The 12,953-nt window shown below is 41.2% G+C and overlaps 1 protein-coding gene across 1 annotated transcript in view; it reads right to left on the reverse strand.

The window, feature by feature from the left end:
• The window catches only part of DAAM2 (dishevelled associated activator of morphogenesis 2), a 125,938-nt gene that overhangs the window by 30,696 nt on the left and 82,289 nt on the right, over window positions 1–12,953 (reverse strand). The window contains exons 14-15 of the mRNA XM_067293187.1: window positions 7,984–8,091; window positions 1,353–1,459 (exon numbers count right to left, since the gene is read on the reverse strand). Of these exons, the coding sequence (XP_067149288.1) occupies window positions 1,353–1,459; window positions 7,984–8,091 (215 nt within the window). The remainder of the gene's footprint in view (window positions 1–1,352; window positions 1,460–7,983; window positions 8,092–12,953) is intronic.

Consider the following 12,953-nt stretch of genomic DNA (forward strand, 5'->3'; position numbering starts at 1 on the left):
AAGGCAGAAGAGGTGAACAGTGGAAAGACATGTACTGCTGCTGCCCACACTGCTCGTTTCGGGGATAGAAGGTGCTTAAAAATAAAAATGTAGTATCATACCAAAACATGGGTCACCTCCCTGGATCCTCCTCAGTGCAGCCACCCACACACATTACATTGTCACTCTAGGAAATGTTCCATGTGCTTACATGAGTTAATCTGAACCTCAGACACACTTTAGCAGGTCTGTCAAACAGCATGAAAATCCTGTTGCTCCTATACCTCCCCCCTCCCTGTGCCCCAGCCTGCAGTCAGCTGCCAACACCAGCAAAGACACACAATAGGCAACTACTGCAGAGACAGAAATGTAAACCTTCCCCTATAGCTGGTTTAGATGGGGCGGGGGGTCCTGCTGACATGCAGGCTAATGCCGCATAAGTAGCATAATGAGAGCCTCCATGGGTTTCACTAAGCAATGGAAAGAACTCATTCCAGTCCTGGTGGTCTGGCTGCAGCTTTGCTTTTAACCATTAGTTTGCTAAGGCAGACAAGCAATCATATCCATATGAACCTGCATTTTCTGCTGATCAATGAAACAGTTTTCTTGCTCAGTATCACAACAGCTTTCCCAGTATCTCTCTCCAGCCCTGCTGTTGTCATTCCTCTGGCAGGAAAGGCAACCTTCTCTGGCAGATCAGTGCCTGGGCAGATCTGCTGTACAGTGACATATATCCAGCCACGCCCTCATGTTGGTAGAAAGGCATGAAAAGCATGCAGAGGGCACTGATGTCACAGCATTTGAAGACATAAGGGTGATTGCAGGAGCATGCAAAGGTATCTTCTGGCTTCCAAAACCTAACTTATAAATACAAGACATAATTCTTGAGAATCTCTTACATTTACCACCTTTCTCATTAATAGTCGAAAATGCCAAAGATTAACTCCACTCTCAGCTCTGCTCTATCCCAGGGAGATGCTCAGAGGAACATTTAGAAAAACAGACAGAACAGAGCCAAATGACATACACAGAGCAGGGGGGAACACATCACTTAGAGGGAAGTGGCAGCACTGCCAACTAGCTGCTTTCATCTGCCTAGGAGTACTGACAGGTTTTTGATCATGAGTGTCTTTAGATATTCCTGGTTTTCATGTCTGCCTGTTCAATGTACAAAATATGTGTATGTGTGTACTGACTGAGCTAACCTTCACAGAGGTAGGTGCTTTTATGACACTGCAAGAGAGGTATCTCTGAATCTCTGCACAGGTATTAGCCAGCAGATCTAAGCGAGAAAATGAACATGTTCACCTTTTTAAGTCTTGCCTCTACATTAACCACAGCATACACTGTGAGCTAAGGCTTTGCACACTTACTTGGAAAGGAGAATGACACAATTCTGGGCCCTCCGGCCATCAATCACAGAAAGCTCTTTCACCTTTCGTGTGGAGAGGTAAAGGTCTTCTGTTGAACCCATCTCTTTCTGCATATAATTCAAAAGCGGGGGGAAAACAATCAGTATCATGTTTTTCCTTATCTACTCACCCAACACCGATACACTGAGTGTAATGGACAAAAAAGCCATCCCGACTTGATAGGAAAATCCACCCACATGGCAAGAAAAGGAGACAAGGAAGACAGAAAACACAGGCAGATCCTGTATTACTAGACAAATAGAAGCCATTCATTACCACCTGTAAGATCATCTTGGTTTGCAAATACTGGACTTGATCCCGATCTGTTGAACTCACTTCACTAACAGTTATGTGAGTGTAAAACTGGCATGACAGAAAAACTGGGCACATTATGGTAGAGCCCACTGATGTCACAGGACATCGCTTAGCAGATGCTTCCTATGGCGGTTACACGGCATTCTTGAAAGGTTGCAGCCCACTCAGGAAAAACCCTTCTATCATCTCTTAAGGCTGTCACTGGAGCATGGACCAGTCAAATGTCAAATCCACATCATATGAAAGGCGTAAATAGTAGGGCAAGATGGCATTCATCTTATCACATGTAGCTTACTAAATGGTCAACACCTATATCTGAACTAGGCTCCCCTTTTAAAGCCAAATTATTATCATTAATCATGGAGAAGTAACTCTTTTTCAAAGGGATCGGTAAGTTCCCACTGCCAAACTCATCACCTGGAAAAACTCTAGAAAGAAGAATTCGGCACAGCACATGGAGAGAAAATAACTGCAGATCCACTCAGATCATCCAGGAGTCTCTGTCTCCTTGTCCTGCCTACACACCAAAGTCACAGGTCTTGCTGCACTTCCAGAGATTGGCTTTCTGTACTTACTTCAAGTGTCTTTTAACATTTCTTTCAAGGGAAGCAGAGGTGATGACACAAGGTGATAATCCTGGATAACAGATCTCTAGTTTCCAGTTCCCTTTTCTCTGTTGGTAACAGGACAGTTTTTTCCCAGCTAGCTGTAGCTGTAACCACTTCAGAATGCCTTTCCATGACATCCATATTGTCATATCTAGAGATTTTGGCAGAATCAGTATACTCTAGCTTTGAATGCATCCATCAAATTAACAATGTGACTTCTTTCTTGGGACCTAAGAGCAAGCATACCGGGTCAGACCAAGAGGTCCATCTACCCCAGTATCCTGTCTCTAAGAGCAGCCAATGGGAATGGGGTAAGACCATAGCAAGCACCCAGTGGTGCTTCCAGAGTTTACTCCCAGGACCCAAGGTTCCGCAGCTCAGGACTTACATACATCAGCTTCTGATTTAAGTTACTAATTGCTAATATGAAGTTTTTGAAGGGTTTACTACTCTCCTGATTCATTCACTTCAAGAGATTTTGACACTCGTATATTTGACAGTTAAATGTAAATCCCAGAGATTCACACTGTTACTTCTCATTTAATTTCTTGGTACCTTTACCTACGATGAGCCTATGTTGTTCCTGGATATACAAAGGATTTATACAGCCATGCATAAATGTGCTGCAGTGAGCCACCACCAAAACTAAGTGTCATTTATAAACAAGTACAGTGCACCAGCTGAAGACACATACACACACACACACACACTACAGTAATGCTGGATGTACCCAAAGTACATCTTTTTTCTGTCAGAAAAAGATTGGCAGAAAAAGATTGGCAGAAAAAGATTGTAACGCTACTGGATACATCAAATAGTGCTTCCAAGGTGGAGGGTCATGGAAGGAAAAATGGGGCATTTGGCAAGTTTACGAGTTCTGAGATAGTAACTAACAAAAATGGAGAGCAGTGCACCCCCAGAACATATTATCTGACATGCAGAGATGTCAAAGTTTTCCTGAGTTTCCTCAGTTTGTGGGGAGGAGGGAAGAAGAACAGGAAGACAGACAGCTGTTGAGAAATGAGAGGCAAAAAGCTTTTGGTTGGTCTGTGCTTTGCTTCTGGGTTAGAAGCTTTACTGTACCTCACTAGCTAACGCTTGCAGACAAACACACCTGGTAAGCATTACCCAGCACCCATCCCAAGGAAAAAAACAAATTGCTTCAGGGATCGGCTGTGCTCTGTATGCGTGTTCAGATGGCCTCCCCTAAAGCCATACAGCAGTCCCAACCCCCAAACTTCAATACAGATGAATACCTGAACTATTCAGACACAGCCCACTCCTTGGTCATAACTGGGCCAGTCCAATCTAAAAATATATTCTCTTCTATTCATACTGAGGAGAGAGATATTTATAGATACTTTGGGTCGTGTGTAAGCAAAAGCAGATGAAGCCTCAGGTTTTACCAAAGCCAGATTGCAAGTTTAGTTGAAGGAAAACAGATTGCACATGGACTATCGGCATTTTCTTAGACATAGAAGAAAAGGAGTGAGGGGGCAGCAGTGATCAGTTTTTGTCAGCTAGGCCAAGCACACAAGAATAGTTGGAGCTGTTTTCAACCTAGCAGACAAAGTCCCTAAGTCCTATCCCATAATTTCTATTAACTTTTCATGTGGGACAACATTTTGTTTTGTTTTTTGAAGAGAAGATTTAATATATTAATTACAAATTCAAAAATCATCAAAAAAATTCTCTGTTGATGACTAAAGATGTGGAACATGTTCCTTATACTGCAGCTCTGTTTCAAATATAGTTTAGTTTTGGTGAACTGCAGAACATATGATCTGGTACTGCTGTAGCACACTAGGTTCCAGTAATTATCAATACTTTAGGGAACTATTTCTACTACACAGACTTGATTCATGGTGTGTCCTATCATGATGAAAACCAATAAATGGCCCAGAGCCATCTATTAGCTTTCCCCAGTGGTAGAGGTTCTGACCAGATTTTCCAACTGCAGTTACCTGAGCAGTCATGGTGAGGACTACTATCTTCCAGACTCACCAGAGACACTTGTGTTGACACCTGAACAATCTCCTTTCAAGAGCCTTACTCCTCCCAGAAGCGTCTCCCACAGTGAATAAGGTGAGAGGCAGCCAGTTTGAAGACGTTTAGGCAGTCTGATGTCTCTACTTCATTTAACCACCACCTCAGTCTTTCACTGAACTTTCTAAGGGTTTTGGCAGTTCTAAATGAAGTAGACTTCCCTCCAGCCTAACCCTTCTACTTCTTAGCTGACACAAACCCTTCCTCCCAACCTTCTACAGGAAGAAAGTTTTTCTTTATCAGGAGGTTTGTGGCTAGTGAACATATCTGGAGACTTCAATCCTGTGCAAAGCAGAGGCACCACAGATGGGAACAGTGGGAATGAAGGCTGCCTTACAGCTCCATTTGTTCTCAACTAGAGAGAGTATTACTATAGTTAAGGAAGAGTTCACATTTGCATTCTGCTCCGTTCCTGGTCTTTTTGCTCAGGATCATCAAAAGGGGACTACAGAGACACCAGCAGAAACTAGAATGAGACAAACAGCTAAGTGAAAGAATGGGAACTGCTCCTTCCTATCACAGAGCTAATACAACTAAAGGAATCATTTTCTGTCACCTTCCCCACCCAGAAAGCAGAGGTGCAGGGGCATATGAAAGACTGGCATGAGAGGAGCCCATGGCACCGCAATGGCATGGTAAGTGATTCATCTTCCACACACTGCGAGAAGATCAGGAGGCAGACAATGATACTCACCTGCTTGCAGGAGGAAGGGTTAGTTAGCAGGTCCTATGCAGGCAGCAGCCGCAAATAACAAAGAAGGAAACATGCCAAAATCAGTCACAGAGAAAAAGATACCAAGTTCAACAAGGCAGTTGAATTTAGAAACACACTGTATTCTAAGAGAATAAAATGCTTAGCAGGTAATACTGGACCAGATGGTTTAAAGGTATTTCAGCATTTCTTTGCATATTTTAAGCCAGCAGGTGTTGGGAAATTAGAGTTTTAGATCTCTTTCTTTCTGAAATGAAAACAACTCAGTCTCCAAATCATACATCTCCTCCGTCTTGAAACATTGACTAGGATGATGCTTAAATACTTTTACAAATCTAGTCCAGAGCCTTATTGAAAGAATTGCCAAGGTTAAAAATTGAGGGTCAGTTCTCCTCTCCTGATGCACAGGCACAGTTTACCATTAATACTAACAATTTGTTTCAATAGCACATTATGCTGTTGAACAACTTTTAGCCAAGTATCTCAAAAGCACTCAGTAACCACTAAACAAGCCTCACAGCATGACTGGGTGACAGACATCAACTATTTCATAACATATTCCATACTACAGGAAAACACCAGATATACTGCATCAAGAGGTCAATATTATACAGTCAGATGGTAGCAAAGTCAAAAGACAAGTGTGAGAACTTTTAGTCCAGCATTCTGTACACTAAACAATTCTGCTTCCCCTCATAACCACGAAAAAAAGATACATGGGGCTTGAGAGAGGAGAACAGACCCTTTGTCATTAAAAAAATGAAGAAGAAGAAAGAAAAGAAGTTGTTTAATATAAATGAAACTGGAAAAAATATGAAGAACATGTTAATAGCAGCAAAGAAAGAAATCTCTTCATCTGCACTCTTTCTACATTTCAGATGCAAAAGAGCAGGGCTTTTCTTTGACATTTTTCTTTACAAGACATTTGGATGAAGTTTAAAAGTCACAAACCCAGAGTAAACACATTCTTGGCCAGAGTGGAGTATTTTCAAAAAATAAAAGAGAAGAAAAGACTAAGTGTGAACCAACTGGAAAAGTCCTGATAGGATTTTGATTCAAAAGCAATTTTATTTGCCTCGCCTTTGAAAAAGTGAAAATTGATGAGGATTTGTTGATTGGAATCCAGTTTGCATTGGGGTGAGTATGGATGAAAAAGAAAATATCACTTAAAATAATAAGAATGGAATATCTGAGGAAAAAAGAATAGGGGTGTAAAAGTGAAATGAAAGCTGGAATGGCATCAATACACCTAAGTATAAAAAAAATAAGAGTAGCTTACATAAGTGATAATCTAGTGTCTGGAGCCACTGTCATAAAGTATTTTTAATAAGGATGTAAAAGGGCTGTTCTGAGACCCGCAGAGGTCACTCTGAGATGATGGCTCCATTCCAATGGGAAGGGGTTAGGGTCAGGTTAGTTTACAGTTGAATAGGCCAAACTGCTTTTCAGTGGTTGGTAATGCAGCCATAAATATTATGTTTCTAACTGAGACCTGGCAGATCAGGATAGCTTAGGTTTTGGATTTTGAGGCCAAAAGGAGGCAAGGCTTTAGAAGGTCATTTCTAGTGTGAAAGCCTGCAATGTTTGCACCCAAAATGCTATGTGTTGACACAAAAACACTGCACTGGAATGGTACCTTGATGCTGCTAAGGCTGCTCTTGCGTGCAGATGACAGAGCCTAGCTACTTGCATGATAACTGAGAGCTCACTACTACATCTATGCTGGTGGCACAATGCCTAAATCCAATCTTGTACAGCAGTGAAGTTTCATGTGCCTTTCTTCCTCATTATGAACTAAATTCTTGTTTCAGTGAATGAGATTCAACAGGAAGAGAAAGAGAGGGACGCACTGAAACAGCAACAGCTCTTTGCAAGAGCAGAATGAGAAGTAAAATCCCATCATGCAGTGGGTAACATCACATTCTTCACAGTTCAAGTTGGGATGCTTATCTAGATAGCTCCGAGCTAGTAAATCAGAAGAGTTATTCATTATGTTTATTAAATTAATCATTAGATGGAAAAAATGACAGAGAGAAAGAGAGAGAGTGAAAGAAGGGAGCAGATGGAAAAGTCCAAAGACAAGGGTTTCATTTATTAATTCTAAGGTACTGAGTAGGTTAATCATAACAACAATGAAGTAATCATCATTATAAGGTTTAATCATAATGGCTGTTTATGGCAATCATATCCAAGTCTTTTCCTAAAACACCAGAGCAATAATCTGATTCTGCAGAGTGGTAAAGATTGAATTTCTCCAAACATATTTCAAATGCAAAGGAAAGCTGGGGGAGTTCAGAGAGTGTAAGTACAGTCCCTCTCCTGCTAAATCTCATTCAGTGGAGACAGACAGATTGAAGGTGACTTGCTTTCCAAGAAAAAGAGGAGGAGAAAGAGACATTCTAATAAATGACTGCTTTTAAAGTATGTTGTTTGTGTTATAATCTGTAATTCGGACAGTTTCTGTCACCTAGCTACTTGGGTCAAGAGGCTGTTTAGGAAAAAAGAGACAAAGCAAAAGATAGCTGATTAAGTCACCTTGCTCAGTACTCAGGCAACTATAGACTTTGTCCTTAGTTGAATGGGAGAAATAGAAAGACAGTTATCAAGCATGAACATAAAGTTCAGGAGCTTTTGGAAGCCAGTGGCTGCTGAGGTCAAACTGAGCATCACCTGTTGAGGGCTGTTGTCTCTGACAGCTGTCCATTAGTATTAAGTATGTTGATAACAGAAGGTTACATTCTGCCCAGTAAGTCCTTCCCACCTCTTTCAGTCTTGTGATTTTTTGAACAGTGACAGAGCAGCAAACAATGCAGCCTGACTGCGGGTGGCAAGGACCCAGGTCACTGTGATGTGTGCCATCCTCCTTCAGAAATTCAAGGAAAACAAGGTATGGAAAAGAGTCCACCCCTACCTGGTGTCTCTGATATGCTGAGAACATCTTTTCAAAATCTTCTAGATCCAGCACCTTGAATGCCTTTAAATCATCAATCTCATTCCAGATTGTGCCATGGATCCTCTCCTGAAAGAAAAGGTCATATTTTAATGAGATACAGCATAGCAAAAACTTCTAGCTAAGCACATCCAAACCCATTTGGACAGATCACACTCTGCTATCCACTTGATACATTCCTATACATTGCTGCTGTCATTTTAGAAGGTACATTTTATTTCTAAGGTCAAAGGAGAAAAAATAGGGTCTTTTTTTAAAACATACTGAGTATTTTGTATTTTTCATCACAGCAAGCCTCTGATGAAAGGTCACATTCCAAGATTAGCAGACCTCATCTCAATAACCATGATCCCACAGTATGTTTCCTTTCAAGAGTGGCCATCTGTCTAACACAATGATTGTGGTCATGCTGAAAGAAGGGTTACCATCCCGAGGAAAAAACTTAGGAAGGGCACTGATGCATGACAAACTCCAGACACAAGTCTTACCACCTGCAAATTTTGCCAGGTTCTGGTGTAAACCCAAAGGGTATGTTGTTTCTATTCTGCCTGCCTATGAAAGCAGTTTAAGATTTTTTTTTTTTTTTAATTTCCAAGGCTCTGAGTCTAATTGTTTCCTAATATGTGATCTCCATTGTCCACGAGTCCTTTTTCAACTCAAACAGATACAAAATATACCCAGATCTATTAAAGAGCACCATCAACACTAACAGCAAAAATTCACAACCTTTGTGACACAGTATGTGAATGTTGGGAAATCCTAGCTGTCTGGCAGATAGATGACTAGTAGGGCCGGAAGAAACATCACACTTGGAAGATACAGACCTATCCTTCAACCTTGCTCTCCACCAACCCTGGACCAATTATGTTCTCACAGTACATCAACTAGCTAATCAGCAGGCATCCTCAACTAGGAAAAGGATTTGGGATCTCCTGCTCTTGCTCAACACAGTTGCCCTTGTCAGCAAAGAGGACACAATGACAGAAATACCTTCTTCCCACTGACTGTTAAGGTGCGTGTGGTATGGGACAAGCTTTGGGCAATCTACCCATTCAGAAATGGAAAAGTTGCTCTTCAGAGCTGACACCACTACCTTCCAGTACATTTAGTTAATGAAGTACATTTAGTGTACTTTATTAATGGGAAAAATAATAAAGGTGTTGACTAAAAGGAAAAGGAATGGACAGAAGAAATTGTAAAGAGACCTGAGCAAACCCTGGAGATCAAGAGCCAGCAGAGCACAGATGCAGAAAAAGCCAGGAACAGCAAGTGATGGCAAAGAAACCCTCAAACTGGCTCCAGCCTCTGAAGTACCTGACTTGCACCTATGAAGCAAAGCGTGTTAACACTTCATTATTGGAACTAATTAGGAACAGGCTCCACTTCCCATACACAGTCATCAAAGGAATGAGAGAAATGTGCTAAGCCACAAGGCTCAAGGAGCAAGGAAAAACACTTGATGGGAGGATGAAATGAGGGGGAAATAAAGGTGTGAAGTGTTCTGGAGGAAATTCCTGGCAGGGCAGACACTGTGAAGGAAAACCAACACCCTCCCTCCAGGTGCAGCCTGTGAATGCCCAAGGACAGGGAGGGAGGGGTGTCTGACTAAAATTGCTGCAGTGCTGTTTACAATGAAAGCATATACTGAATGGGAACAGCACCCATCCTCAAACAGGCTCACCAGTATAATTGTAACATGCCTTACAATCAGTGTGGCCCTGCTTTCCATAATAGGAAAACATTATGACCTTGTGACTATAACACAACAAATGAGTTTGGGAGGCTCACTTCAGCCAAAGGAATAGGAGGAACAGGAAAGTTAATTTTCATTTTATTCTATCCCTGGACTCTACTGCCAATCTCAGCCAGAAGTATCCAGGCAACGTGTTCATTCTCATTCGATTTCCAGGCCGACTTTATAAACTTCAAGTTATAAATCTTGAGGGCTGTATTCAAACTTCGGAGTGTTTCTCAGAGTTCCTCACTGTTTCAGATTGTCCCATCAAACATTGGGATAAAGAATATATTTTGGGGAAAGCCAGTGGACATGACTTCAGGAAGAGTCTTTAGTGTCATTAGTGGGAAAAAGCCCTGAGGCTGCCAAGAAGCTATATGCTGTGTTTGGAAAAAGGCTGAATGTGACTCAAGTGACAGCTACTCATATGAATGGCACTACTGGAGCAAGTCCAGCGGAGGGCTACAAAGATGATTAGGGGACTGGAGCATCTCTCCTATGAGGAAAGACTGAGAGAGCTGGGCCTGTTCAGCCTGGAGAAGAGAAGACTGAGAGGGGATCTTATCAATGTATACAAATATCTAAAGGGAGGGTGTCAAGAGGATGGAGCCAGACTCTTTTCAGTGGTGCCCAGCGACAGGACAAGAGGCAATGGGCACAAACTGGAACACTGGAAGTTCCATCTGAATATGAGGAAAAACTTCTTCATTGTGAGGGTGACAGAGCACTGGAACAGGCTGCCCAGAGAGGTTGTGGAGTCTTCTTCTCTGGTGATGTTCAAAACCCACCTGGACAAGATCCTCTAGGTCTAGGTGCTAGGTGCTCTAGGTGACCCTGCTTGAGCAGGGGAGTTGGACTAGCTGATCTCCAGAGGTCACTTCCAACCTCAACAATTCTGTGATTCTGTGAATCTTGCGGATGTACCTATTGGGCTGTAAATCTCTCATGTCAGCAAAATTTCCACATGAAGGTTAGGAACAGTGAGAATGTGTTACTGAACAGGCTCATCTCATTGGGTTGCAGAGGTGGCAGAACAGGCAATTCTGAGACTTGTAAAGGGAGCACAACAAGTAGCTCTCCTCAGTATCTTCCCAGAAAAACAACCCAAAGAAGTTAAAGTGATTCTTGTTTCAACTGGATTCACTTTAAGACCCTGGTAGAATCTGGTTCTGTATAAGCTGGTTTGTATGCTACATGAAGCAAGAAGACAAATTCCAAACCAGCACTCACTGCAACAGCACAAAGAAAACTTTCACCCAAGCTGCCCAATTTTAATGCTGAAAAAACAAACCAGGTAATTCAGTCAAAGAAAAACCAAGGCAGGCACAGGTATAAGCAACTTTTGTTACACAGAACACTTGCAAAGAGGCTGTCCTTTCTATTCCTATCTTAAGCTCTGCCCTTGAAAACTTTCGTGTTACTGCCAGACAATTTCCTACACTGAGCTCTTGCTACTCAGTTAAGGATTAACTGGCTGATAGTTCCTTGTCATCAGCCAGAGAGACCAAGCATTTTAAGAGAAACAGACTTGCATAATGTGGTTGCTATGATAAATGATTCCCTCAGCACCATAGAAAATATTTATGGTCCCTAACTAACAATTTTAAAATAAAGTAAATTCTTTACTTCTTTCCTTTTTTCTTCCCCCTTAAAAAAAAAGGAGGTCATTTTATCTGTAGCATACTTTTCACCCCCTATTTATTTATTTATTTATACTACAAGTCTGCCAAGCTCTGTGGTTTCTCTGCTGTGCAAAGTTTTGGCCCCTTTTGAGAAATAAATCCCATGAACTACATTTCCCAGAGTCCTCCAGCAAAATGGTAGTATATACTGCTTGAGGAAACACCTCATTAGCCAGATTAAGTGTTTACCTGGCTTTTGCTCCATCCAACTAAGTTTTTGGTATGTTGCATATAACATTTTGCTCGCTGCAGCTGCTGCAATTATGTCATTCCACCTTTGTAAAGAAGCTAAATTTGCTGGGAGGCCTATCAAGATTAAAGAATGGCAGCGCTTCATGGAGCTAGAAATCACACCAGTTTGTTCTCTGCTACATCTATCAGGTGATTTATTTGCCCTGCAAGATAAATAAGGATACTCTTCAAGTCACCAAACTCCATCATGCCATAATAACCTCACAGTATGAGTGAAAAATTACAGTACTTTGGGAAGTCCTTTCACCGTCCTGCAAGTCCAGAGAAACTATAGAAACTACGAGTGTCTTATGAATACTGGTTCATATGTATACTGGTGCAGGCTATTCCCAAATATTTTTAAAATATTAACCATCAAAAAGTGAAACAGATTAAAATTTGATTTATCTCTCATTCCATTATCAATCTGAAAAAGATACATGAGCAGGGTGGATTTCTCAAATTTCTCTCTTGATATCAGATCCTTTTTCCTAGTTTAAGAAAACTTCACTTTGAGCAAAAATTGCATTTCTGGCACGTTTGTTAATTGAGACAGCTGTTTTATCTCACTGTAGGATTAGGCACCACCAAAGCTATTATGAGTAGCTTCACACTGAGATTTTGTAGAAATCATTCCACTAATTTTAAATCTCTGGCAGCAGCCCTGCATCATTGTCTGCAGTGATCCTTGGGCTACTTTTAGGAAAAAAGTTCCAGAATTCTCTATATCATTTTCTAAAGGAAATCAGAATCCTCACCAACAGAAACTGAAAAAATGCAGTCTCAAGATGAACATTTTCTGTTCACATGCCTTTTTTTTTTTTCTTATTCCTATAGGGTATGTAGAACAAACATGTTTCTTCTGAGACTACCTCACACAGGTCTATTTAGGGCTGGCTAAAGCAAGACCCTTTTAGATCATTTACTGGAGTCATTACTAGTATCTGCCTGACTCTTAGTGGGATCCATCTCCTCCAGCCATGAGATAACAAAAACCACAGTTGAAGATTGACTTGATTTACTCTGATAAATATAAATATATTCATTTGAAGTTAATAAAGAGCTAATTATATGGCTCCATACTTCCAGAGTGCTTGAAACCATCATTTGGACTAATCATAAATATCTGGTCCCTGTTTGACTTTAGGTGTTGTGAAAAATCCAGGGTGGGAGAGTGACTCCACTTTCTGTCTAGAAACAAAGAAAGGAATCTCTCCAGGACATTACAGTGGTTACACTGCAATGTCTTTTTCTTAAAAAACAGAGATCCTTGGCAGCAGCGC

This window comes from Apteryx mantelli, chromosome 3 (genome assembly GCF_036417845.1).
Source record: "Apteryx mantelli isolate bAptMan1 chromosome 3, bAptMan1.hap1, whole genome shotgun sequence".
Classification (NCBI taxonomy): domain Eukaryota; kingdom Metazoa; phylum Chordata; class Aves; order Apterygiformes; family Apterygidae; genus Apteryx; species Apteryx mantelli.